This window comes from Protopterus annectens, chromosome 2.part0, assembly GCF_019279795.1.
Source record: "Protopterus annectens isolate FY-2018-M chromosome 2.part0, PAN1.0, whole genome shotgun sequence".
Classification (NCBI taxonomy): domain Eukaryota; kingdom Metazoa; phylum Chordata; order Ceratodontiformes; family Protopteridae; genus Protopterus; species Protopterus annectens.
The window spans coordinates 125,108,181-125,133,228 of NC_056728.1; the positions used below are offsets into that span (position 1 = coordinate 125,108,181).

General features: G+C 42.4%; 1 protein-coding gene across 1 annotated transcript in view; it reads right to left on the minus strand.

The window, feature by feature from the left end:
- Window positions 1-991: 991 nt before the first annotated feature.
- Window positions 992-25,048, minus strand: part of LOC122792710 (armadillo repeat-containing protein 8-like) — a 1,055,700-nt gene continuing 1,031,643 nt past the window's right edge. The window contains exon 10 of the mRNA XM_044060296.1: window positions 992-1,079. Coding sequence (XP_043916231.1) covers window positions 992-1,079 — 88 coding nt within the window. The remainder of the gene's footprint in view (window positions 1,080-25,048) is intronic.

Sequence of the window (25,048 nt, forward strand, 5' to 3'; positions counted from 1 at the left end):
AAGCAGAGAGCCTCCTTGGCCCTCTTCAAAAGGAACCTTGACGATTGGATGGGAGAAAGGAAACTCACTCTGGGGATCAAGTCAGTCACCCTGCTAGACAGGGGTCCAGGAAGTAAATAGTATGGAAAGAAATAGCCAAGGAATTGTTATGACTAGGCTTGTATAGGCCCTAGGGCCAATAGCCTAGTACCAACCTATGAAGTAAAATGGAGATACTATCCTTCCGAAACAAAACAAAACATGGCATCCATTCAGACCTTTATCTTCAGCCTAGGAAAGCATCCTCTTTGCAAAAGGCAAGGCAACATCCTGAGGAGCTTTGAAGTACCAGTCATTTCTAATGGGAGCTGCTGAAGTGCCCCTCTGCAGTTCCACTGCCCTCAAATCTAGGAACAAGATCTATGGACAACAGACAGAATCTGAGGGAAGTTTTGGCCTCCCATCTACTCTAATCACAGTGGGCAAACTTCTCCAATACCCCCAAATTTTTCCTCTTTTTTGAGGAACATATGAAGAGGTCCAATTCCTGGTGTCAGCAGACATAGCAGTTTACTTAGTGAGAGACTCCAGACACTGCTTGTTGAGGTATGTCAACTTCCTTTCCCTCGCAGTTTTGTTCTGAATCCAACACGGAAAATACAGATGTCACGGGAACATCCCAAACAATATGGGCTGGTAATGGAAAACTGAAAAATGTAGCATCTGCAAAGCTAATGAAACTGTTCTTTGTGCTAGGATCTTCTACGTGATGCAGCTTAACTCTGTTTTAATTATATGTCAAAATTAAAATTTCAATCAGTATCCTCTTGGTGAAAAGGGAATTCAAGTGTAATGAAAACAACTGATTCTAAGAGGAAAACAGTACCTTTTGGCCATAATCAAGTGCACCATGAAAGAGAAGGCATATTTACACATGGTAAAAGTTTTTAGAGTAATTTTTACTTATTAAATACAAATCATTATATGGGCACATACCAAGACAAAAATATTTTTAGATCCTTGTGAATGTTTCACTTACCTTTAAAACAATGCAGTTATCATCAGTCCTGATAGCTTCGGCTCTGCACATGTATGTCAAACTAAAACAAGAAATCTGTGAATCAGAGACTTCAAGACATATCACAGATTTTAAATGTTTTTAAACAAGCAAACTAAAAAAAAAACATAAGTACACACACACACATGTATGCACTGTATACAATATTATAACACGAAAATGATCCATTACCACATCTGCACTCTGAAATATTTATATAGTGATGATCTGTTTACTGTTTTGTTAAGTAGATAAACATGTTAAGCCTTTTAAAAGGATATCCAGAGAATGTACAGAACCAGAAAAAAAATTAAAATATACAATAGCGAGAAAAAGGTTAGTAGCATTAGTAATGCATGACTATATGTGGTTTTCTTTCCCATAGCAAACAGCAATGCAAGGAGACAAATGGTGTGCCAACTTTAACAATTAGGAATATGCTTCATGAAATTTAACCCACAACAGTGTAAAAGAATGCCTTGTTAAAAACATCACGAGGCACTCACTTCTCTCTCTAAATCACAAAACTTCAAAACACATTAAGGAGATAAGGCATTCATTAACACTTCCTGCTATTAACAAATAATACGTTAGACCACCCACTGGCACAGTGGCAGTGAATCCTCCTGTGACACTGGTGACATGGGATAGACTAGTGACAATGGAAGGTCAGTTCAGCAAAACCCAAATGCAGCATGCTCCCACAGCTTGCCTATCTCAGAGGAGAGGGGCAGTAGGGTCTACTGCTGCCATAACACACACTGGCAAAAACCAAAGCAAAGATGGAGTGCTACACATGTGCACATATCCAAGAGGGCCTGGCAGCAGTACATTCAGCACGTGCAAAGCATACATATACAGCACATTCTATATCTTTGCAAGCTTCATCCTTTGCAGATCAGTGCAACATAAAGAAAAAAAAATAAGGCACCAGGATGCCCAAATTGCCACTCCATATTACAAAAATAACACATAATCACAAACCAGTCAGTCATATGTGGAATATACAAGACTAAGGAGGGTGAACAGGTAATGTGCAGATTGCCACCTGCCACAGGAAACCTTTTAGAGGAGCAAAAGTTATTCCTCACAGACATTTAATCCTTGTGAAATACTAAACACGGATCCTCAAACATGAAGGTTTGGAGCTCTAAGCTCCTGCAGGCAGAAGTTGTAGCTTACAAACAGAAACTATTTCCAATAAACAAACCAGCACCACTGACCAAGAAGCCAGAAAGTGAGGCAAACACTCTTTGTCAATCACAAAGTTAAGAAAACACAATTTTGATGGCACCTGCAAAAGGTTACAGAAAAAAGAGAATTTCTTTAAGGAACTGCTTGACCAGCCAGTGCTGTGCCACAATATTAAGACACACATAGATAAAGATCAGGAAAGCAGTCACCTAAAGTAACAGGGTCCAGATCTAAAAAAGTACAGTTGTGTACCTACCATAAATGTAGATGTTCGAATGTATTCACTGTTGCAGTCATTACACTTGGGTTATCCTGCTGGCAGGCTACCCGCAGTCGGCCTGAATTCCAAAGTCCTGGTCCGGCGTCGGTTGCTGTCGCCTCTTCCCTGACGTCAGTGCGCCAGGGGTATACAAGATGAAGCCGACGCCATTTTCTTCAGTTTTTCTTGCCCCAGATGTCAGGTGCTCCAAAAAGGGAAGGCTAAAAACATTGCTTATATAAAGCATGCACTAAAATAAACAATACCTTCATCAACAAGCAAATACACCACATAGGTTGTATAGAATAGAGAAGTACAGATAAGTCCCAGCAAAAAAAAGGGGGATGGAGGATGGGTAACCTGGACTGCAACAGTGAATACACTCGAACATCTACATTTTATGGTAGGTACACAACTGTACTATGTTCATCGTGTTTCACTGCTGCAGTCATTACACTTGGGTTGAATCCCAAAGCTGAGGTTGGGCGGCTGGGTCTAAATAGAATTAGGAGTGGCTATGAGGCCCTGCAGGACTGCAGTGGCAAAGCCTGCTCTGGATTTAGAGTAAATAGTTAAGTGGTAGTGCTTGGTAAAAGTGTGCACTGAACTCCAAGTTGCAGCCTCCAAAATTTCCCTGGTTGGTACTCCTCTGAGAAAGGCTGCTGATGTGGCTGCTGCCCTGGTCGAATGTGGCCTGATGCCCTTAGGCACTGATTTGCCATGCTGTGCATAGCAGAAACGAATGCAGTGTCCTATCCATTTTGAAATAGTCTGCTCTGAGATCGCCTTTCCTTGTGATCCTGCAGCATATGCCACCAAAAGTTGCTCAGTCTTTCTGAAAGCTTTAGTTTTCTCCAAGTAGATGAGTAGCTACCTGTGCATGTCCAAAGAATGCAGAAGTCTCTCCCCTTTATTCTGGGGATTTGGATAAAAAGTAGGCAAATAAATTGTTTGATTAAGAGCCACACTGGATACTACCTTTGGCAAAAATGTTGGGTTTGTCCTTAGAGAAACCCTGTCCGGATGGAAAATGATAAAAGGTTCCACTGCCATTAATGCCTGTAACTCTGAGACTCTTTCTTGCTGAAGTTATTGCTAGGAGCAAAGTAGTTTTCCATGATAAGAATTTTATCTTGGCTGTATTGGCTGGCTCAAAAGGAGGCAGTGTGAGCTTTTCCAAGACAAAACTGAGGTCCCATGTAGGTATCGGTGCTCTCCTTGGGGGGCTTATGTTTTTGGCCACTCTGAGGTACTGCCTTAGCAGTGGATGTGAAAAAATAGGTGGTTCCGTATTGCAATGAGCTGAAATGGCAGAGGCATGGATCTTAATAGATGACAAGGATAGGCCTTTGTCTAGCATCTCAGTTAGGTATTGTAAAATCTGAGGAATATTTGGAACAAGCAGGTCAATTCCTTGTGCCTGGTTCCATGCACAAAATCTCTTCCATTTTTCTGCATAAGATTTTCTGGTGCTGGACCTCCTGGCTTCCAAAATGACATACATAACTGCTTTAGAGAGAGGTGTGTTCTGAGTGGTTATATTATTTGCCATGCAGCCATATTTAAGGTTCTTAGCTGATTGTCCAGGATCACATTGTTTTGTTGGGTCGGAAGATGAGGAATTTGAGGTAAAGTCCAGGCTGGGCCTTGAGACAAGCTCTTTAGGATTGGATACCACTGCTGGCGTGGCCAGTCTGGGGCAATTAGAATCATTTTTGGCTTCTCTTGTCTGACCTTTAGGAGTACCTTGGGTAGGAGAGGCAGTGGAGGAAAGGCATAAACAGTCAGGGTTTTCCAGCTGAATGACCGAGTATCCACCTTCCATGCTTGTGTGCGATAGGTCCTTGTGCAGAATCTCTGTAGTTGGCAGTTGTGAGGGGAGGCAAATAGATCTATGTCTGGGCATCCCCACTTCCTTGTTATCATGCTGAAGATTTTTGGATCTAGTTTCCACTCGTGAGGGTCCATGAGGTTTCTGCTTAGTTCGTCTGCCAGAGTATTTGTCTTTCCTGGCAGGAAATGTGCTTGCAGATGCACCTGACAGGTCAATGCTGTGTCCCACAAAGTCATGGCTTGTCTGCAGAGGGGGCAGGAATGTGTGCCCCCTTGCTTGTTTATGTACCACATGACTGTAGTATTGTCTGACTTTAGCAATAGTTGTCCTGGATGGAGTAGGTCCTTGAAGGCTGTCAGGGCATTCTGTACAGCTAGCATCTCTTTTTAATTGATATGAAGATGCATTTGGCTTGCGGGCCACCTGCCCTGAATGCATTTTCCTGCCATGTGTGCCCCCCAGGCATAATCCGATGCATCTGTTGTTAGTGTCTGCCTGGCTGTGGGTAAAATGAATGGCTGTCCCTTGTTGTGGTGACAGGCCAGAGCCCACCATTGAAACTCCGGTTGCAGGCAGGGAATGAGAGTAATTATTGTTTCCAGGCTGTAGCAATGTTGAGTCCAAACACTTTAGATACCCTTGTAGCTTCCTCATATACAGTCTTGCATATGGAATTAGCAGAATGCAGGATGCCATAAAGCCCAAAGCCTGCAGAATTTTTCTTGCAGGTAACTGGGTTTTTGTTGCCATCATTTGGAAGTAATGAGTCAGTTGCCTTTGTTTGTCTGGCGTGAGATAAGCCATCTGGGCAGTTGTATTTAAGCTTGCATCCAGGAATATTATCTCTTGAGAGAGCAGTAGTTTTGATTTCTTTTCGTTTACTGTATACCCTAGGCAAATTAGTAATCTTTTTACAAACGCCAGATGCTGAAGTAGAATGTCCTTGCTCTCTGCTTGAATAAGGCAGTCGTCCAAGTAGGGATATATTTGAATTCCTCTATCTGCAAAATGCAATTACTGGTGCCAAGCATTTTGTTTAGACCCTGGGCACAGTAGATAAGCCAAAGGGCAGTGTAGAGAATTGGTAGTGCATTGAGCCAGCTATGAATCTGAGTTATCTTCTGCAAGATTGTCTGATTGGAACATGCAGGTATGCCTCTTTGAGGTCCAAAGTTACGAGCCAAGCCTCCTTGCCCAGCATGGGCAGAAGTTGCTGCAGTGACAACATTTTGAATTTTGGAACGTCCAGAAAAGTATTTAGAATAGACAGGTCCAGTATTGGTCTCCAGGCTTTGCCCTTTCTGGGTACCAAGAAAAGTCTTGAGTAAAATCCTTGGCCCTGCTCCTGCTGTGGTACTTTTTGAATAGCCCTCATGTCCATGAGAGATGAAATTTGCTTTTGTGCCTCTGCCCATTGATTGTGTGGCAGTTCTGGCATACCTTTTGCCTTTGGGAGGGTGTGAAAGTAGAACATGTACCCCTGAGAAACAATATTCAGTACCCATTTGTCCTGGGTGATCCTGTGCCAATTTTGTGAGAAAAGTGCTAGCTTTCCCCCTAAGGGTGCTGACAAAAGTTAAGTGCTTGGCATTGGTAGTGGGAAGTCATTGGGACTGTTTCCTATATGGTTGTGACTTGTCTTCTCCGCTCTTGGAGAGAGAAGCACCCCATTGTTTAGGCCTGTATGAGCCTTGGGGCTGAGATCTGCCTCTTTGTGGCCTGTCTGACACTGGAAAGGACCAATTCTTAGAAGGCCAGTTCCTGCTAAATCTGGGTGGCTGAACCTGTAAGAAGTCCTTTACTGTCTGCATAGATTTCGCTTTATCCTCCATTTTCTTTAACACCTCTTCTGCCTTAACACCAAACAACGTATCATGCTGTAATGCAACATCCAATAACTTTGCTTTAACATGATCAGGTAGACTCTGTTCCTTTAACCAAGCATGCCTTTGAATGACAGAGCCTGTAACCGCGGCCCTGCAAGAAGCCTCTAATGAATCAAAACCACATTGCAAAGTACGCTTTCCCACTTGTTCAGCTGCATGCAATAAATCCTGCATTTCCTTGTTTTCAGAACATTCAGAGTTTGTCAGCATTTTCTGTTTTAGCAGAGACATAAGGTATTGCTGATATTTAAGCATGTCAACCTAGCAATTTAAAGCCCTTACAGCTAATGTAGCAGAGGTGCAAACTTTTTTCCCCCATCCGTCCAGTGCTCTAGAATCCCTATCACAGGGAACAGGGTTTTTTGCAGTGGAAGCCTTGACCCCTTTGGGACCCTGAGATATAATTTCTGGGTCAGCAGCAGGGTTTTTATAAAGAAATTTATGTGAATCTGGAACCCTGTAATACCCATCTGGCTTAACTGGTGCAGGGGGTAAAGAATCAGGAGACACACTGGACTCAGAAAATACATCATCTACAATGTTTAGCACAGGAGGAATAGCAAGAGGTCTGTGTTGAGGCACTAAAAGAAAATCTCTGAGCCTTTTCTTGGATTATGAATAATCCTGGCTTTCCCAGTGGAAATGCTCCCTCCTGGTGTGCAGGGTTTTACCAAAAGAATAGTCTTCAGGTGAAGAGGCTGAAGGGATAGATTCTTCAGCATCAGAGTCCTCATAGGGAGAAAGAGAATATCCCTATTCTGAAGAGGAATCAGAAGAAATAGAAACCTTATCAGAGGATTCATAGTCAGTGTCTTGCCTAGGCCTTTTATCAGGAGGGGGATGGGAGCCCCTGATAAAAGTAATTAGGTCATCGGCCATTTTAAGCATCTGTTTCCTAGGTACTGATGACTGTCCTGGAGAATGCTGTACTTGTTTCTTTGTCTTTAAAGGTGTTTTAGACTTTGTCTTGGTTGCTGAAGTGGTCTTGATAGAAAGCTGTGTAGGTCTGAAAACACCCTCAGAAGCCGATGCCTGCTCAGCGGCTCCAGACCCATCTGAGGGAATAGTTTCCGTAGGTCCAATACCTTGAGTTTCCAGAGGCCTAGTTGTCTCCACGTGGGAGTTGGAGGCGGCCTGTGGCTCTGAGGTAGCGGGTGTCAAGGGCTGCGAAAGTGCTTCACTGAGAACCAGCGACTGGCCTAGAAGAGGCTTCGTAGTCGGTTTTGGACCTCGGATGCCTGTCCTTTTCTTTTTCCTTGCGCATTTTATGAACTCCGGTCGTCGGCTGTTCCGACGGCATTATATAGTTAAACCTTCAGCCAAAGTAATGGAAAGCAAAATCGTACTGACGCTTAATAGTGCATTGGTTAAATCTAGCACAAAACCGACAACTAGCAATGTCGTGGTCAGGGCCTAGGCAAGGAATACAGTAAGAATGAAAATCCTTATGAGGTATTTGCTTCCCACAAGAAATACAATTGTTAACTTTTACTGACATCGGTCTGGAGCAAGAAAAAGTTTCCCCAATGAGGTACTTAGCTTTATTGAAGACTTCGGATCTGAAATTCGACTTCGAAAATCTCAGGAGTTGGCTGTCCAGCACTTGCAAACTGCTTTTGCTTCGGGCACCGCGCGTCAAGAAAGACTGAAGAAAATGGCGTTGGTTGCATCTTATATACCCCTGGCGCACTGACGTCAGGGAAGAGGCGACAACAACCGATGCCGGACCAGGACTTTGGAATTCAGGCTGACTGCGGGTAGCCTGCCAGCAAGATAACCCAAGTGTAATGACTGCAACAGTGAAACACGATGAAGATCTGCACTGTATCTTCATCCAGGGCTACCACAGTCTTGACTTCCTGAGCCATTCCAATATTGGCAAGAATAACCAATCAGTGGAGAATGTCTAACTCTGTGCAGAAGACACACCTAAGATGGGATCTCATATGGGACATTTTCCAGTGTAGGGTCACGCCCACAAACTTTAACCATGGCAGCATACACCGCAATGACAATTCTTAAGAAAATCTAAGACATGACTAGGAGAAAAGTACAGTTTTGTACCTACCATAAATGTAGATGTCCGATAGATATGCAACTGCAGTCATAACATATGGGTTGTCCTGCCTCAGGCATCCCTCGGTCGTCCGGATTCCAAAGTCTGGGTCCGACGTCGGCTGATGTCGCATTTCTCTCCGTCAGAGCGGCCGGAGTACATAAGCATCAGCCGACGCCATCTTCTTCAGTGTTTCTTGCCCCAGATGCCAGGTGCCCTCCAAGGAAGGCTGTAATCAAATTGGAAGATAAAACAGGTTTCCGGACAAATAAATAAGCAATAAACAGATACACCATAACAGATATCCCCAGCTAAGGATAACAGGGATAGGAGTGGACCCAAGGAATAGAGGGGAAGGAGGGAGGGAAAACCCGACTGCAGTCGGACATCTACATTTATGGTAGGTACAAAACTGTACTATGTCCTTCAAGAATGCAACTGCAGTCATAACATATGGGTTGAATACCATAGCTTAGCTGGGGGAGGTGGAATGCTCTAAGAAAAGGATGGTGCAGCTATAAATCCCTGCAGGACTGCCGAAGAAAAGCCTGCTCTGGATCTGGAATATAGAGGAAGGTTGTAATGTTTGGAAAATGTATGCACGGAGCTCCATGTAGCAGCTTCTAGAATGTCTTTTGTAGGCACCCCTCTTAAGAATGCTGTAGAGGTGGCTGTAGCTCTGGTGGAGTGTGGTCTGACATTGGCTGGCACACTCTTTCCATGGAAGGAATAACAGAATCTGATGCAATGTCCAATCCATTTTGAAATTGTCTGCTTGGAAATTGCTTTTCCTTGTACTCCAGGGGCGTAAGCTACAAAAAGCTGATCAGACTTCCTACTGGTCTTGGTTCTGTCCAGGTAGTAGCGAAGTTGTCTGTGAATGTCCAAGGTATGCAACAGTCTTTCCCCTTTGTTCTCAGGATTGGGAAAGAAAGTAGGCAGGTGAATTGCTTGATTTAAAGAGACCCTAGATACCACTTTTGGGAGAAAGGTAGGGTTGGTTCGTAAGGAGACCCCGTCTCTGTGAAAAGTTATGAACGGTGGTATAGCCATTAGGGCCTGTAATTCCGAAACCCTTCTTGCTGAGGTAATGGCCAACAGGAATGCTGTCTTCCAGGAAAAAAATTGTAAATCCACAGAAGCTGCTGGCTCAAAGGAAGGTACAGTCAATTTTTCTAAAACAAAGTTGAGGTCCCAAGCTGGTACTGGTGCCTTTCTTGGGGGCTTTATATTCTTGATTCCTCTAAGAAATTGCCTTAACAAAGGATGCGAAAACACAGGTGGATCAGTGTTGTATCTAGCTGAGATAGCTGAAGCATGTATTTTTATAGAGGAGTATGAGAGTCCATTATGTAGCATATCTGCCAAATATTCCAGGATGAGTGGGATGCTCAAAGGTGATGCATCATGGCCCTTGGTGGTATTCCAAATGCTAAATCTCTTCCATTTGGCTGAGTAAACCTTTCTGGTGGATGGTCTGCGGGCTTCTGTCAGTATCCGCTGAACTTCCTTGGAAAGAGGTAGGTTGAGGTTATTCATGGGATCTCCCAAGCTGTTAGCTGTAGCGTCTGGATGTTGGGATGAACTGTCCTGAAGTTGTGTTGAGTCAAAAGTTGGGGCCATTGGGGGAGGGCCCACGTTTTGTTGTGACATATGCTCCGTAGTAGTGGGTACCAGTGTTGTCTTGGCCAGTCTGGAGCTATTAGGATCCCCTTGGGCTGCTCTGCTTTGATCTTTAGTAACACTGTGTTCATCAGTGGCAGAGGTAGAAATGCATAGATTTTTAGGGAGCTCCAGTTGAATGAGAGAGCATCTATTTTCCATGCTTGTGGATGATATGTCCTTGAACAGAACTTTTGTAAGTGATGATTGAGGTGGGAGGCAAATAGGTCTACATCCGGCCTGCCCCATGTTGAAGTGAGTCGTATACAGATTTCTGGATGTAACCTCCATTCGTGGGGCTCTAGGAAATTACTGCTTAGACTGTCCGCCAGAACATTGTCTTTGCCTGGAACAAACTGGGATTGCAACTGTATGTTTAGGCTCAGTGATTTTTCCCAAAGATTCATTGTCAGTCTGCAAAGGGGGTAAGAATGAGTGCCCCCCTGCTTGTTTATGTACCACATCACAGTGGTGTTGTCTGTCCATATTAGTAGGTGGCCTGGTTGTAGTTGTTGTCCGAAGGCCTCGATGGCATGCATTACTGCCAGCATTTATTTTTGGTTGATATGCAGATGTTTTTCCTTTGGAGACCATTGTCCTTGAATACATCTGCCCTCCATGTGCGCCCCCCATCCAAGGTCTGAGGCGTCTGTGGTCATGGTCTGTGTTATCTGAGGTTTTTTGAATGACATACCTGTGTTTGACTGGCTTACTGAGGCCCACCATAGAAATTCCTTTTGAAGACATGGAATGAGCGGTATGGTTGCTTCTAGGTTGTTGCTGTGTTGAGACCATAAGCTTTTTAGGTACCATTGAAGCTTTCTCATGTGTAGTCTTGCTAGTGGAACCAAGAGAATGCAGGATGCCATGTAACCCAGGGCCTGTAGGATCTCCTTGCAGTCATCTGGGTGAGCTTTGCTAAACTTTTGAAGTAATGAGTTAACTTCTTTTGCTTGTTTTCTGTCAGGTAAGCCATTTGAGAGGATGTGTCTAGTTTGGCTCCTAAGAAGGTAATTTGCTGGGATGGCTGAAGTCTTGACTTTTGAAAGTTGACTGTGTATCCCAGAGCCTGTAGCAAATGTATGACATAATTCAAGTTTTTTGTCAAAGTTAGTTTGTCGTCCGCTTGTATGAGGCAATCGTCCAGGTACAGGTAGATTTGAATCCCCTGGAGCCTGCAATGAGCAATTACTGAAGCCAGGCATTTCGTGAATACTCTGGGCGCAGTAGATAAGCCAAATGGCAATGCTGAGAATTGATAATGCTCTGGCCCTGCAAGAAATCTGAGGGATCTTCTGCAGCTGTGTCTGATAGGGACATGCAGGTATGCCTCCTTGAGGTCCAGAGTAATCAGCCAAGACCCCTTGCCCAGCATGGGAAGGAGTTGCTGTAGAGTCAGCATTTTGAACGTTGGTACTATGAGAAAAGTGTTTAAAGCGGACAAGTCCAGTATTGGTCTCCATTGAGTTTCTTTTCTTGGAACAAGGAACAGTCTTGAGTAAAACCCCTGACCTTGCTCTTGTTGTGGAACTTTTTCTATTGCTTTGATCTGAGCAAGCAGAGAAATTTGCTTGATAGCCTCTGCCCTCTGATTTTGTGGAAGGTTTGGCATGCCCAGTTTTCTTGGCAAGGTATGAAAATGGAACCTGTAACCGTGGTCTATAATGTCCAAAATCCATTTGTCCTTTGTCAGTTTGTGCCAATTTTTTGTAAACAGAGATAATTTTCCGCCCAAAGGAGCTTCTGCTTGCTCCTTGGTCAGCGGAACTAGAGGAAAGTCATTGAGATTGTCCCTGTGGGGCCATGAAACCCCTGTGTCACTTCTTTGGTTTGCTGGTTGCCATTGTCGTCCCCTGTAGGATCCTCTGTATTGGCCTCTTCCTCGGGCACGCCTGATTTTGCCCCTTTGAAATCTTTCTGGATTAGGAAAGGACCAGTTTTTAGAAGGCCAGTTCCTGCTGAATCTGGGTGGCTGAACCTGGAGGAAATCTTTGACTGTCTGAACTGACTTGGCTTTTTCCTCAATGGACTTTAACACATCTTTAGCATTAGCACCAAAAAGCTTGTTCTTTTCCAAGGGTGCATCGAGAAGTTTTGCCTTAACATGATCTGGTAAAGGTTGATCTTTTAACCATGCATGTCTGCGAATGACCGCCCCTGTCATAGCTGCCCTACATGGAGCTTCCACTGCATCATATCCACACTGTAGAAAATGATTGCTAACTTGCTGAGAATTGTGCACAGCCTCCTGCAAAGACTTCCTATCTAAAGGTTCAGGGGAGGCCAATCTTTTCTGTAAATCATCTAACAGGAAATCCTGATATTGAAACATGTGAAAGAGACAATTGAGAGCTCTCATAGATAAAGTAGTGGAGGTGTAGACCTTCTTCCCCCATCTCTCTAAGGACCTTGCTTCCCTGTCAGAAGGCAAAGGGTTTTTGGAGGTGGTAGATGAAACCCCTTTAGGCCCCTGGGAAATTGTTTCTAAATCAACAGCATGGGCCCTAAAGAAATGAGAATGGGTTTCTGGGACCCTATAGTATCGGTCAGGCTTGACAGGAGCAGGAGGAAGAGTATCAGGGGTAACACTGGAGTCAGAGTATAAATCATCCAAAACATTAAGCACAGGAGGTATGGCTAAGGGTCTGTGTTGGGGCTTTTTAAGGAAGGTTCAAAGGCGCTTTCTGGAATCTGAATATTCCTGGCCTTGCCACTTAAAATGCGCCCTCATGGAATGCAGAACTTCCCCAAAAGACATATCCTCAGGAGGAGAAGCCGAGGGAATGGAGTCCTCTGCATCTGAATCCTCATAGGTCTGGAAGGGCTCTTCCTGGCTATCGGAGTGAACACAGTCCTCAGAATCTTCATCTGTGGGAAGAGGGTCAGAGGGTTCAACCCTGGGCCTCTTATCAGGAGGAGGCTGGGATCCTCTCTCAGGATGGGCCTGGGAACCTCTGATCAGGGAAATTAAATCTGCGGTCATAGCCATGATTTGAGTTTCAGGAGTAGGCTGAGGTAAGGTTTTAGCAGAAAGATGCTTGGACTTGCTGGCTGCCTTGGCACGTGTGTAGGCCTTGACAGACATGGACATGGGAGGCCTAGCCGCTCCAAGTGCAGGAGTGACCTTATCAACAGCAATGGTCTCGGGCATTTCCTCGGTTTCAGTATCTGGAGGAAAGTCAATAACTGGCGTCGGAGTGGCCTCCGGTATCGGAGGTATCGGTAATGCGGTGTCTTGAATTCGGAGCGGTGGAATAACCGCCTCAGAGGGAACCGGAGCACTCGCGGTTAGTTTTGGCGTGGTGTCGGTGGAAGACGCGGGCCGAGGATGTCGGTCCTGGTCTTTTCGTTTCTTAGGAGTCTGCGTTGTCGGATGTTCCGACGGTATTGTATAGTCAAATTTATCGCCGAAAAAGTCTTCAGCGAACTCCGCCCGGCGCCTGAGAGTGCGCTTATTCAAGCGAGCACAGGCGGCACAGGCCGAGACGTCGTGGTCTGGGCCAAGGCAAGGGAGGCAGTAAGAGTGGAAATCCTTATGAGGTATTTCTTTACCACAAGACAAACAATTATTTACTTTTTCAGTAATTTCTGACATCGGCTGAGGCAAGAAAAGGTCCCCAACGGGGTACTTAGCTTTTTTGATGACTTCGGTTTCGAAGAATACAGGAGCTGACCGACCGGCACTTGCGAACTGCTTCTGCTTCGGGCACCGCGCGGCAAGAAAGACCGAAGAAGATGGCGTCGGCTGATGCTTATGTACTCCGGCCGCTCTGACGGAGAGAAATGCGATATCAGCCGACGTCGGACCCAGACTTTGGAATCCGGCCGACCGAGGGCTGCTTGAGGCAGGACAACCCATATGTTATGACTGCAGTTGCATTTCTTGAAGGACATCTATCTGTCCAAGGAGAGAAAAGAATACATCTGTGTAGGATACTTGCCATAGCAGCAACTCTTCATGGATAAGCCACCATAAAATTACACATTTCTGTTAACTCACCAACTGAAATATGCTGGACTGGTGAGGCCATTATTGCAACTGCTGTTTTCATCTCTGCAAAACCTAACGTTGGTCTCATGCAAGCAAGAGTACTGATAATAAATGCACATATATGTACATCCATAAACATACATGTTTAATTTACTAACCATCTGCGCTCATTTGCACACATTATCCATGTGCAATTCTTTAACATAACAGCTTAACAACCACATCAAAAACACAAGAGTGGATAAAAACACTATCACAATCCCCAATCAAATAAAGGGGGATGAAGGGTAGTTTTACTGACACAAGGATCTCTCCTTCAAGGTGTATTACTATGGTCAGTATTTCACACGTGTACTATCTTAATTCAGGAAGAGTCACTATAAGATCAATTTATATTATCCTATGCTTTAAAGTGGGCAACCATGGGTGGCAGAAAGTTACAAGAACCTCTGTAGTACAGCGATCTCTCAAAAAGTCCTACTTAAGACAACTTGCAGTTTCTACTCTTTTGTGAAAGTACAACCGACCACGTTGATGCACCTAAAATGCCTTGAGTGGAAACGCGAATAAAACACACAACAGATGGACCAGATACCTACATGAATTAACTTGATGTGTTCTGTAACACTAACAAAAGTCAGTACAATATGATTTTCTGGTTGAAAGGGATGGAGCCCTGACTGCATCCCCGATAATCAGGGTTTCATTAGTGGCTCAAGCACTGGAGAAGACATGCATGAAAGGGAGTGAGACACTCACCTCCTGAGGGGAGAGGTAGCATGCACACGGGAGGCACACAAGGTAGTGCAATCTCCCTGGTGAAGACTAGAAAAGACCACTGCTTTTGCTGTGAGGAAGGGGGGAGGCAGCTCATCTTTAAAGCAATACTCCTTGTGGAAACAAAGGGAAACCCTTTGTGAGCAGCCCACTGCATGCTCCTCCAAGCCACCTTGTCTAGCAAATGTGCAATAGGGACCAAGGAGAAAAAATGAAAAATGTTCAAACCACCCCTCTTTGGATGATAATCCTTCTCAACCGGCTCCTACCTGTTGAAGGGAACAAATACGCCACTGAAAAGAGATGGCTGACCAGCAGTGGTACTTATCAACATGGAAAAAAATCTCGAACGACAAAAACAGATTTCTATTCTCCTGAACAAATTTCTCTTAGAAAAGTATCGCAACTTTCTATTAACATCCAAGGCATGTGCAACAGCTGCACTACCAGCATTCTAGCATTTAGGATAAAAGAATGGCAGCTGAAGTTAAGCAGCTATCTTATTCAAGAGCACAAAACGTTTAGCACAGGAACTTAGGCAACAGAAAATATAAAGGGTTTTCGATAAACTTAAGAAGCCTATGATAAGGAAAAATGACCAGAAATCAGAAAACCGGTATTAGAGATTTCAGAAATTTTATGAACATTTGCATAAAGCACAGTAATGTGGAAACCAAGAAAAGGCACAAACAAATATTTATGAAAGACAATTTTGCCAAGGTTAAAGGCAGGTAAGGCTCAACAATCAACAGCCATGACAGACAGAATGCCAAACCATTCAAACATGGAAGTCACAGGAACTGAAAACCTGAATAAGTTTGGAAGATACTGATAAAGATCTGGAAGGGTTTTATTTTAAAAAGAGGGATGCATTACCCAAACAAGCTAAAGACACAGTTCCATATGCACACCCCTTTTAATTTTAAATCTGAACTATAAAGTGCTCATCTATACCAGCTAAGAGAATGACAGATGTGTTGCCAAAACTGATGGATACAGATCAAGGTGTATTTGTGTAGTTAGACAAACATTTGACAAAATTTAAAGAATGAGAGAAGCAGAATGCAAGAAAATACTTACACTTTTATTCCTTGTTGATCAGGTTAGTTCCACTAAGCTAGTGGCCTTTTTTTCAGGGGAGACCCGAAGCGGCATTTATATTACTAAGGCAAATCTGGGCAACAGGGAAGCTTACCCTAATCTTTTAAACAGGTGCTGGAATTTAATGGAGAAAACTGTAAAAGGAACCAAGATACTAAGAGCATATAATTAGCAGGGAAAGGTAATCATGTGAGATGTGGGCAAGAACTTAGAACAGCAGGTTACATAGTGCCTTCCATAACATGGACTGGTAGTGTACATCCAAACAGAAAGGGATAAGGGAGTCCTAAGTTAAATACCTGCGCTAGTTGACTTTTTAGACTAGTCTAGAACAGAAGCTGCTCTTAAAAAAGGGACAATTGATATGGCATATAAAATATTACATGTTAATACGAATCAATCAAAGGAGGCTAGAAAAGCTTGGGAAGAGCGACAGGAAAAGCAATAAACAAAGGAACAATGGTAAGGGTACATGTATGGCTCCCACGTTTGTACCAAAGTTCACAAGGCTTAGGATTTTTGCTCGCAAGTGTTTGCATAAGTATTTTTTTAAACCCCAGGCACACTTCAAAGAATTTTCCCTCAAGTATATAGCAAAACCTGGAGGGGTGATGAAAAGAGAGACAGTTAACTGGGAACACATTTCTACAGATTGTAACGATTTCGCATATTTTAAAACTTCCATGCAGAATACTATGTCAAAAATACTAGGGGAGCAATGGCTTCAACTAAAGAAATTATTTTGAACTGGCAAATGGGATCTAAACTAAGAGACCTAGTAAGGCTTTAAGTTTAATGCTATTGGCAACCAGAACAAAACATGCAGAATAATCTTCAGGAAGAGGAAAAGTGAAAGGGAAGGCAGAAACTGAACAATTAATATAACACTGGCGTGAATGACAGTTGTTAAAAAAGAAAACACAACCACAAATGCATGAAAAATGTTATGGTTTGTTTTGTTTTCTATTAATGCATATGCACCCAGATCTTAAGTGATACTTGAATACAGGTGTTTAAAAAAAAGTTTGAAGAGGCTCAAGCAGTTGATTAATAAAAAGTGCTACGGTTAACTTCACCACATAACTAAGGTCTCACAATTTTCCATTTTATTGGTGATCTAAGCTGTGGCACATATTTTCAAAAAGTGTTTTACTGGTAGCTTAGAATAAAGGAGGGCCCAGAGGAAGGCAGAGTAAAATAGAGAGAAGATCCTTTACAGAAGCAGAAGAGGTCTGGCAAGAAGTCCAAGACCAGTAGAACTGTTAGGGTCTTGATCCTTGAAAAGGCACCAATACAAGAATCTCTTACATTTTGTTTAAGACATGTTTAAAGAAGGACATTTGGAAGTTTTAACACAAGTGGCTTGCTGGAATGAGGGCCAAATCATCCAGTCAAGTCCGCTTCAGCTGGGGTGTGGAAGAGACCATTTTTCTGGGTCTGGAATTCTGCACACTGAGGTAATATAGTTAGCTATTTCCTTACTAGGTTAAGGAGGATGGTGAACTAATTTGCTCTGGACCAAAATGGTGATATCAGTAAAAATGTTGGCTTGTTTTCCCTAACGTTCTATGACACCCGGACAAACAAAGATAAGGGGAAAAGGTGCAGAGAAATAGTTTTCCAATTTAGAAAGAATGCATCTTTTTTCCAGTTGCTGGAGCTCCTCTGCTGCAACACAATTCTCTAAGCCACTTGTTAGTTTGGGAATCAGAAAGGTCTACCATGCATATGTTGGTCAGATCCAGGAAAGTTTCCCTGTTTACTATCCATTTACATGGGGCCTTATCTGGTATCTGCTTAATCTGTCCATGACATGTTCTTGAGAAGGGATGCAGACTACCTTAAGGGTCAGATATGACATCTGGGCTACCTCCCAAGGCTGAAAAGCTATCTTTCCTTGAAATCAGGAATGGGTTTCTCCTAGTTTGCTTATTTACAACACAGCCATGACACTTGTCTGTCATCAGTTTGGTAAAATGTATGTATGTGTATCTAAAAACTTGTACTGCCATCATTCTTTCATGTGTCTTTCCTTCTCATTGCTATGCTGTGTGTGTCCTGGACCTTCTGAGCTCCCACATTGGCTCTCTAGGCTTAATCTAAGGAGTGTGCTCAGTGAATGTGTTGTGCTAGCATGAAGGGTACATCTGCCCCCCACCCAAGTTGAGCTGTACCTGCATTTTCCATCATTATGCAAAGGATAGATGTCAATGTTTCTAACAACTGCAAGCTCTGACACCACCTGTTCATGACATATCACTTTAACTTTCTCATATGCAGTTTTGCCACAGGCACCATTAGGATGACTAATGTCATGAATCAAAGGGCCCTGAGAAATTCTTCTTGGGGTGATGTAGCCCCTTTCCTGGAAAGACTTGAAGGATCAGATAAGCACCAAGCCCTCAATGAAGAATGCATTTTGTAACTGTGTCCGGTGCAGCACCCAGCAAGAACACACTCTTTGCTGGGCTTAAGTTTGAATTATCTATACTGACAATGTCTTAATTACTGGGAAATTAAGAAATTAAAGGACTTCTGATTGTCCTCTAGAGAGTCTGCTTGAATGAGGCAGTCATCTAGGTAGAGTAAACATGTATGTACTTTGCCATGTAGAAAACAATCAATGAAGACAAGCAGTCTGTGAAGACCTTGGGTTCAAGTAGATATGTAAAAGTGCAAGGAGGTGAAATGGAAGTGATCGCCTCCAGTTCTGAGAATCTTGGGAACTTTCAGTCCTTGCAGGCTATGGGGAAATGTAAGTACAGACCCTTCTATTCCACAATGACCAAAAAGGAGTGTTAAGGCTATCAGATGCAAAAGACCAGTCAAATTTGGAAAAATCAGGGAATTGTTTAACCTTGACAGAGTCAGAATAAGCATCAGGCGCTTTCTTTTTAGGGCACTATTGTAGCCTTGAGTAAATGCCTGCATTTTTCTGTTAATGGAACTCTCTCTCTCTCTCTCTCACTCACTCACTCTATGGCCCCTTGTTCCAAGTCTTCAGTTAAAATGTACTGACAAAGTTCAGAACCATTTAAAGCTGAAAGGATACGCTGAAACTTTGATCTGTTTGTGGATTCCTAATAACTATGCCCATCCTCTCTGCCACTTCTGTTAAGCCAATGAGCTGATATCTAAACTTAGGCCACCAGGTCATAGGCAGGACTTTCTTCCTCTGCACCGTAACAGCTGGCTTACAGTTCAGTCCTCAGAAACCAGTAATCACTAACACGGAAACCTCAACTAACTTGGAAATCATGCCAAATACAAAATGCCCCGCAAAAGTGTTCTAGAAAGACAAAGCAGTGGCAGCACTATTACTGTCAACAGGAGGCAATAAGGGAAACGTCAACATTAGTACCTACTGTCTTAATAAAATGAGCCCTTAAAAAGTTAAAAATAAGTGCCAAGTTTCATATGGCAAAATTATATGCTATCGGCTAACCATCTGGAAAGGGTGACCTCAGAAACTTTACTACTACATTTAGCCTGAGCAAAGGATACAAAAACGGCATCCATTTTGAAAAAGTTGCCTGTAGACATTGTGTCTTTTGCCCTCTCCCAGTCTGTCCCCCCCCCCCCTATTTTTTGGCTCGGATAAAAAATGTCTAAGAACCTGCTAGCTTTTCTGTCCAGATATCTTTCCTACCAAAGTCAGTTATGGTTTACGACTAATTGAAAATAAAATATCCCAAAGGTAAAGGTACAGACTCTTAGGTGAATTCAAAAAAACTTAGTCCTCTCAGTAGTGAATCATCTTCTCCATAGAAAAAAAGCAGAGTCTCCGTTTTCTCCAAAATCTAATTAGTCAATGGATAAGTACTTGTACATGTCTTCAAAAGTTACTTTTATTTGCATTAAAACTTTGTAGGTTTGCCTTTAGTTATGTTTACCATGTGACTGTCTGAAACAGTTCATCATTTGACAGGATCAATCTGAGGGTCCACTAGCCTTAATTTGCATGTGAGCCCTTTGCTGTCCACACCACTATCCTTAGCCTTACAAACCAATTTATGTTAAAAAGCAAACGCTTTTATATTTCCATTTCTGTGAAAAAGAAAATACTGGAAATAAAATATGGTGCAGCATTCCCCATCACTATGCAGTTGCGTTTAGTCTTGCATTCTTAATCTGTGTTAGCCTTTATGCTTCATTACAACAGTCTTGTATAGTTTATTCAGATAATTGCCTAAAGTACTTTCACCTAACTTTCTTCACACACATCCAAAAATCAAATAAGCAGCCCACATTTGCAAAGCTTAAATCCTTTTATTTTTTCTAGTATAAAAATACGAACTAACCAAAACTGCCCAAATTTAAACTTAGTGGACAGTAAACGTGTGCCTGTATTTATAGTGCTTGTGTACACAGTAAATTACTCAACAGAATTCATCTGAAAAACTTCTTAATTATAGAAAGAAGACATCGCTATAAAAATATTCTTTTGATTTACCATCAGCATTTGATTTTCATCATAGAAACCACTTTTATGGGGTTTCAGTATCCAGATCTTTTTCAGTATGTACTAAATCAACATCATTATTTCAGTTGTAAAATCTGTTGGACAGTCACTCACAAGTTGCTATTAGAACCCATACATTGTTTGTAAAATTGTTACTGAAACACAGTATATTACCAGTAAACCTTTTGGTAGAATAATCCCCTTAGCATCTAAGCCTGTGGGCAAAACTAAGGACAGTAAGACATCTCTTGCTGACAAACCTTCCTTCAGTTTTACCATCTGAATCTGATTTTTAAAAGTACTGCCCACTTCTACGGGACTTAAATACCCAGATCTTTTTCAGCATGTTCTAACTAAACACCGCTATGTCTGTTGTTCAGTTATCCACATACTGCTAGTAGATTACACAGTCTGTATAAACACTTTTAAAACACCATGAAGTAGCAAACCCCTTACAGCACCTAAACTAAACTCAAAGAGTTAAGATTAGTCCAAATGTTTGAATTTGGGTTTGTTTTTTGGTAACCAAATACAACCTTTAAAAATTGTTAAACATTTGTTTTTTTTTATGTGCTTCAGTTTAATTAGAAAGAGAATATGCATCTAACAAACAAGGCCCACTTTTACACAGCTTGAAAGAACAGATCTTTTATATTCATATTATACCATCATAGATTAAAACATGTTCTTCAGACTTACCTAAACAGAATGAGAACCAACAGAATCACCACCAGTGGAAACCTAGTATCTATTGATACAAAAAAATTAAGTTAAAATTAGATGTACAAAACCAAACAGTTACAGGCGGGTGGAAACTCCTTTAGGTTCCAGTAGAATCTTCCAAAGTCTTTTTTTTCTCTCCTCTGTTTAGTTCTTGTGGGTCCAGAAATCCTAGATATCTTGTTCTTCCAGTCCTCCCTTCCTTTTAGTTTACTGTCCTTCAAAAGTGTCTCTCATAACTGTCCTCTCTCATTTCTTTCTGACTTGGTAGTCGCACCAAGGGTTTCCTGACTGGTGGAGAGAGAGGTGGGGTAGTAGCCACACCACAACCAAGTTGACAGCCGTCAATCAATTGTGCTCTAGTGGTTTAACTTTTAAAGTAGTTTGAATTTGGCGGTTTTTTTTTTGTTTGGTGTTAGGTATCCATGTTTTAAAAGTCTGAAGATCTATAAAATCTTTTGACTTGTTTTTGTAAAAGCCCAGGTTTGCTGCCTCCATTTAATCTAATTTGCCATTCTAATTCTCCTCTCCAGCAGAATATTTCAGTTCCCTTCAAAAAATCCCACTTCTACAGAGTAAATAATACAGAAAGTGAATGAGTTTTGGCCTGGGATGTCCATATCGTGCTTGGCTAGCAGATTTCTGCTAACTTTGTAATTCAGCCTGTGTGGGCTGCTGGGCTGGTTAAGTCACGTTTTGTTGTGCTGTAGAATTACTTGTGGGAATAAGTACATATAAAATGGTCCTTACCACACATTCTCACACAAAATTTGTAGTATGGGGGAGTGCATTTAAAAGTAGCTTTTTTTTTTTTTCAAAATTGCTTTCCATCTCTCTGAATTCAATAAAACATCTTGTGCTCCTTATAAAGATAAAGTTACGTAGTTTCCCAATATTCTATCTCCTTATTTTCTGCAATAATTACCCAAATTTCAACTTTGGCTTTACAGATTTCTTTACAATCGTTGCAGAAAGTGAGTGACAGTCCATTTTTTCTTGTTTCAGATGCAGGGTCTGTAAATGGACTACCAAAAAACCTATGCAGCCTGTTAAAAAGAATGAGGGAGGAGGAGGGAATCATTTTCTTCTCAGAATATTTTGACTGGGCTGAAAATACAGTGGTGCAGTCGCTTGTGATAGCCTCTGGCTAAGAAATCCTTCTGAAGATTTTCTACATTACTGATAAAGTCATGCATTTCCTCTGAGACTTTAGATAGTCTAATACCCTGGGATTTTAACACATTATTTTAATTAACTTAGGGATGCACACCGCTGTTATACAACTGTAAGTTTACTCTTGTAGATTTTCGAAGCAAATTCTTAGAAAGGGATCCCAAACTTATCTTTTAACACTGTTAGGTCTAAGCAATTCATGCTTACCTTGCTGAATACCATAATAAATCTCAAATGTGGTGAACATGTTGATGCAGTTAACCTCCAGTAGAATCTCATCATTTCCTTCCCATACAATGAAGATATCTGTCTATGAAACGGAAATAACAATTCACATGGTTACTGTACCTTCAACTACAAATGTAATCCTTTTCCTATTTTTGCATAGCAATGTTTGCAAAGCTGGGAGCCATGGTTGCCCAATGGCTATATTGGTGGCCTGCCTATAAATCTTCTGGTTGAAAAAAAATTTATCCCAGAGAACAATTATCAAGACATTTTGAGAGCATTTCCATTTCTCCTGGCAGGGTATCCCTATCCATCTGGTAAGCTTCCATTACGGCTGAGATCCAAAGGTTATGGAACACTACCACAAAGTGCACACATCTCCAGTGACCAGAATTCTTTCTTCTGTGATTTGAATACCTTTGTATATCTAAAAAAATCCAGTGTATCCAGAAAAAAAGCGTTGTTCTCTGCTAAGAGCTTGAGCTGTACCACAAGAAAAATGGCAATGGTCTCAGTCACAGAGCACCACTAGCCACAACAGGTCTATATGGAAGGTCAGGGATGTCTTTCAGGTGGCTTATGGTAAAAAAGTGCAGCAGCTTGTTTCCCAATAAGTTCTCTCACTGGGTTCCCTGGATGTAATTTCCAGTTGTTATCGTCTTTGCTGGCCCTGTTCAGCTTGCCTTCTATAATGCTCTGCTCTGATGGAATGGAATGTAAGTACCCTGAAGATCAGGCTGTGCTGAGATGCTGACTACCAGGCTGTCAGAACTAGTCTGCAAAGGGAAAAGGAACTGGTTCCCTACTCTATCTACTAAATCACTTCAGTGTTGTCTGTGACTACTAGTAGACAGCTTAGAATCCAAAGATAGTCAACTGATTTGATAGCACTTACTACAGCCATCAGTTCTTTAGCATTTATCTGCTTCATTTTGTCTTGACTGTTTGGGAGGCTGTATCCAAGAGGGTCAAATTTCAGGGTCTACAGAACAAAGTTTGAGGCAGCAGTGGTTAAAGACAGAACAGATGCTGGAAGGGACAAATGGAGACATGGGTTGAGAAACAACTGAGTCACCCAGTCCTCTAATGAATCAAATCTACATTGCAAAGTATGTTTTCCAACCACTTCAGCAGAATGCATTAAATCCTGTAATTCTTTATTTTCAGCACAGTCAGGAATCAACATCATTCTCTGTTTAAGCAATCCAATAACATGTTGTTGATACTTTAAAATATGAAACTGGCAGTTTAAAGCCGTAATGGCCAAGGTTGCAGAAGTGTAAACCTTCTTACCCCATCTATCCAGCGGCTTGTAGTCTCTATCAGAGGGGGGTAGGATTTTTAGCAGTAGAAGCCTTAATGCCCTTGGGTCCCTGTGCAATAGTCTCTGGATCCGCAGTAGGATTTTTAAAAAGGAACTTGTGTGAATCGGGGACCCTGTAATACCTGTCAGGTTTTCTGGGAGCAGGAGGCAAAGAATCAGGAGCCAAACTAGATTCTGAAAAGGCATCATCAACAATGTCTAATGCAGGAGGTATAGCTAAAGGCCTATGCTGAGGCAGGAGTAAGAAATCCCTAAGCCAAAAAATCAGAAAAATCCTGGCTTTCCCAGTGGAAATGCTCCCTTAGAGTACGTAATGTCTCACCAAAAGAAAAATCCTCTGGAGGGGAAGCAGAGGGAATAGAGTCCTCTGCATCAGAATCCTCATAAGTAGATAAGGGTAAATCCAGATCAAAAGAATTATCAGAAAAAACAGAATCCTGGTCAGAAGATTCATAAACAACTTCAGTCCTAGGTCTCTTAGAAGGGGGAGGTTGGCTTCCCCTGATTAGAATTATAAGATCTTCAGCCATTCTTATCATTTGTTTTTTAGAAATAGAGGCCTGAGCATGCGGCCTGGGCGTTGGTTTCTTAGGCAGGGTTGGAGATTCTGGCCTAAATGAAGGAGGAGGCCTGAATACACCCTCAGAAGCCAGAGCCTGCGCAGCAGCTCTGGACCCGTCCAAGGAAGAGACATCCGCAGGTTCCACAGCTGAAACATTTCATGGCATACTGGACTCTGAATGGGTCTCAGTAGAGGCCTGCGAGTTGGAAGTAGTGGGTATCAGGGGCTGCGAAGGCGCCTCACTGAGTACCAGTGAACTGGCGACTGGCTTAGGAGAAGCGTCATCGGCAGCTATGGACCTCGGCGGCCGAAATATTTAGAGGTGAAGATATACCGACGGCGGATAGTGCGCCGATTAAATAAAGCACAAAACCGACAGCAAGGTATGTTGTGGTCAGGGCCTAGGCAAGGAATACAGTACGAAAGAAAATCTTTGTTTGGTACTTGCTTTCCACAAGTAATTCAATTATTAACTTTTACTGACATCGGTAAGGAGGAAGAAAAAGATTCCCCAACGGGGTACTTAGCTTTAGTTGAAGACATCAGTTCTGAAACTCGAAAACGAAAATTTCAGGAATCAGCCGACCGGCACTTGCAAACTGCTTCTGCTTCAGGCACCGCACAGCAAAAAAGACTGGTGTAATGGTGTCGGCTGCATGTTTTATACCCCTGATGACCTGACGTCATGTAAGAAGGGACAGCAACCGACGCAGGACCCAAGACTTTGTTAATCAGGCCGACTGAGGGCTACTGCAAGCAGATAACCCAAATGTAATGACTGCA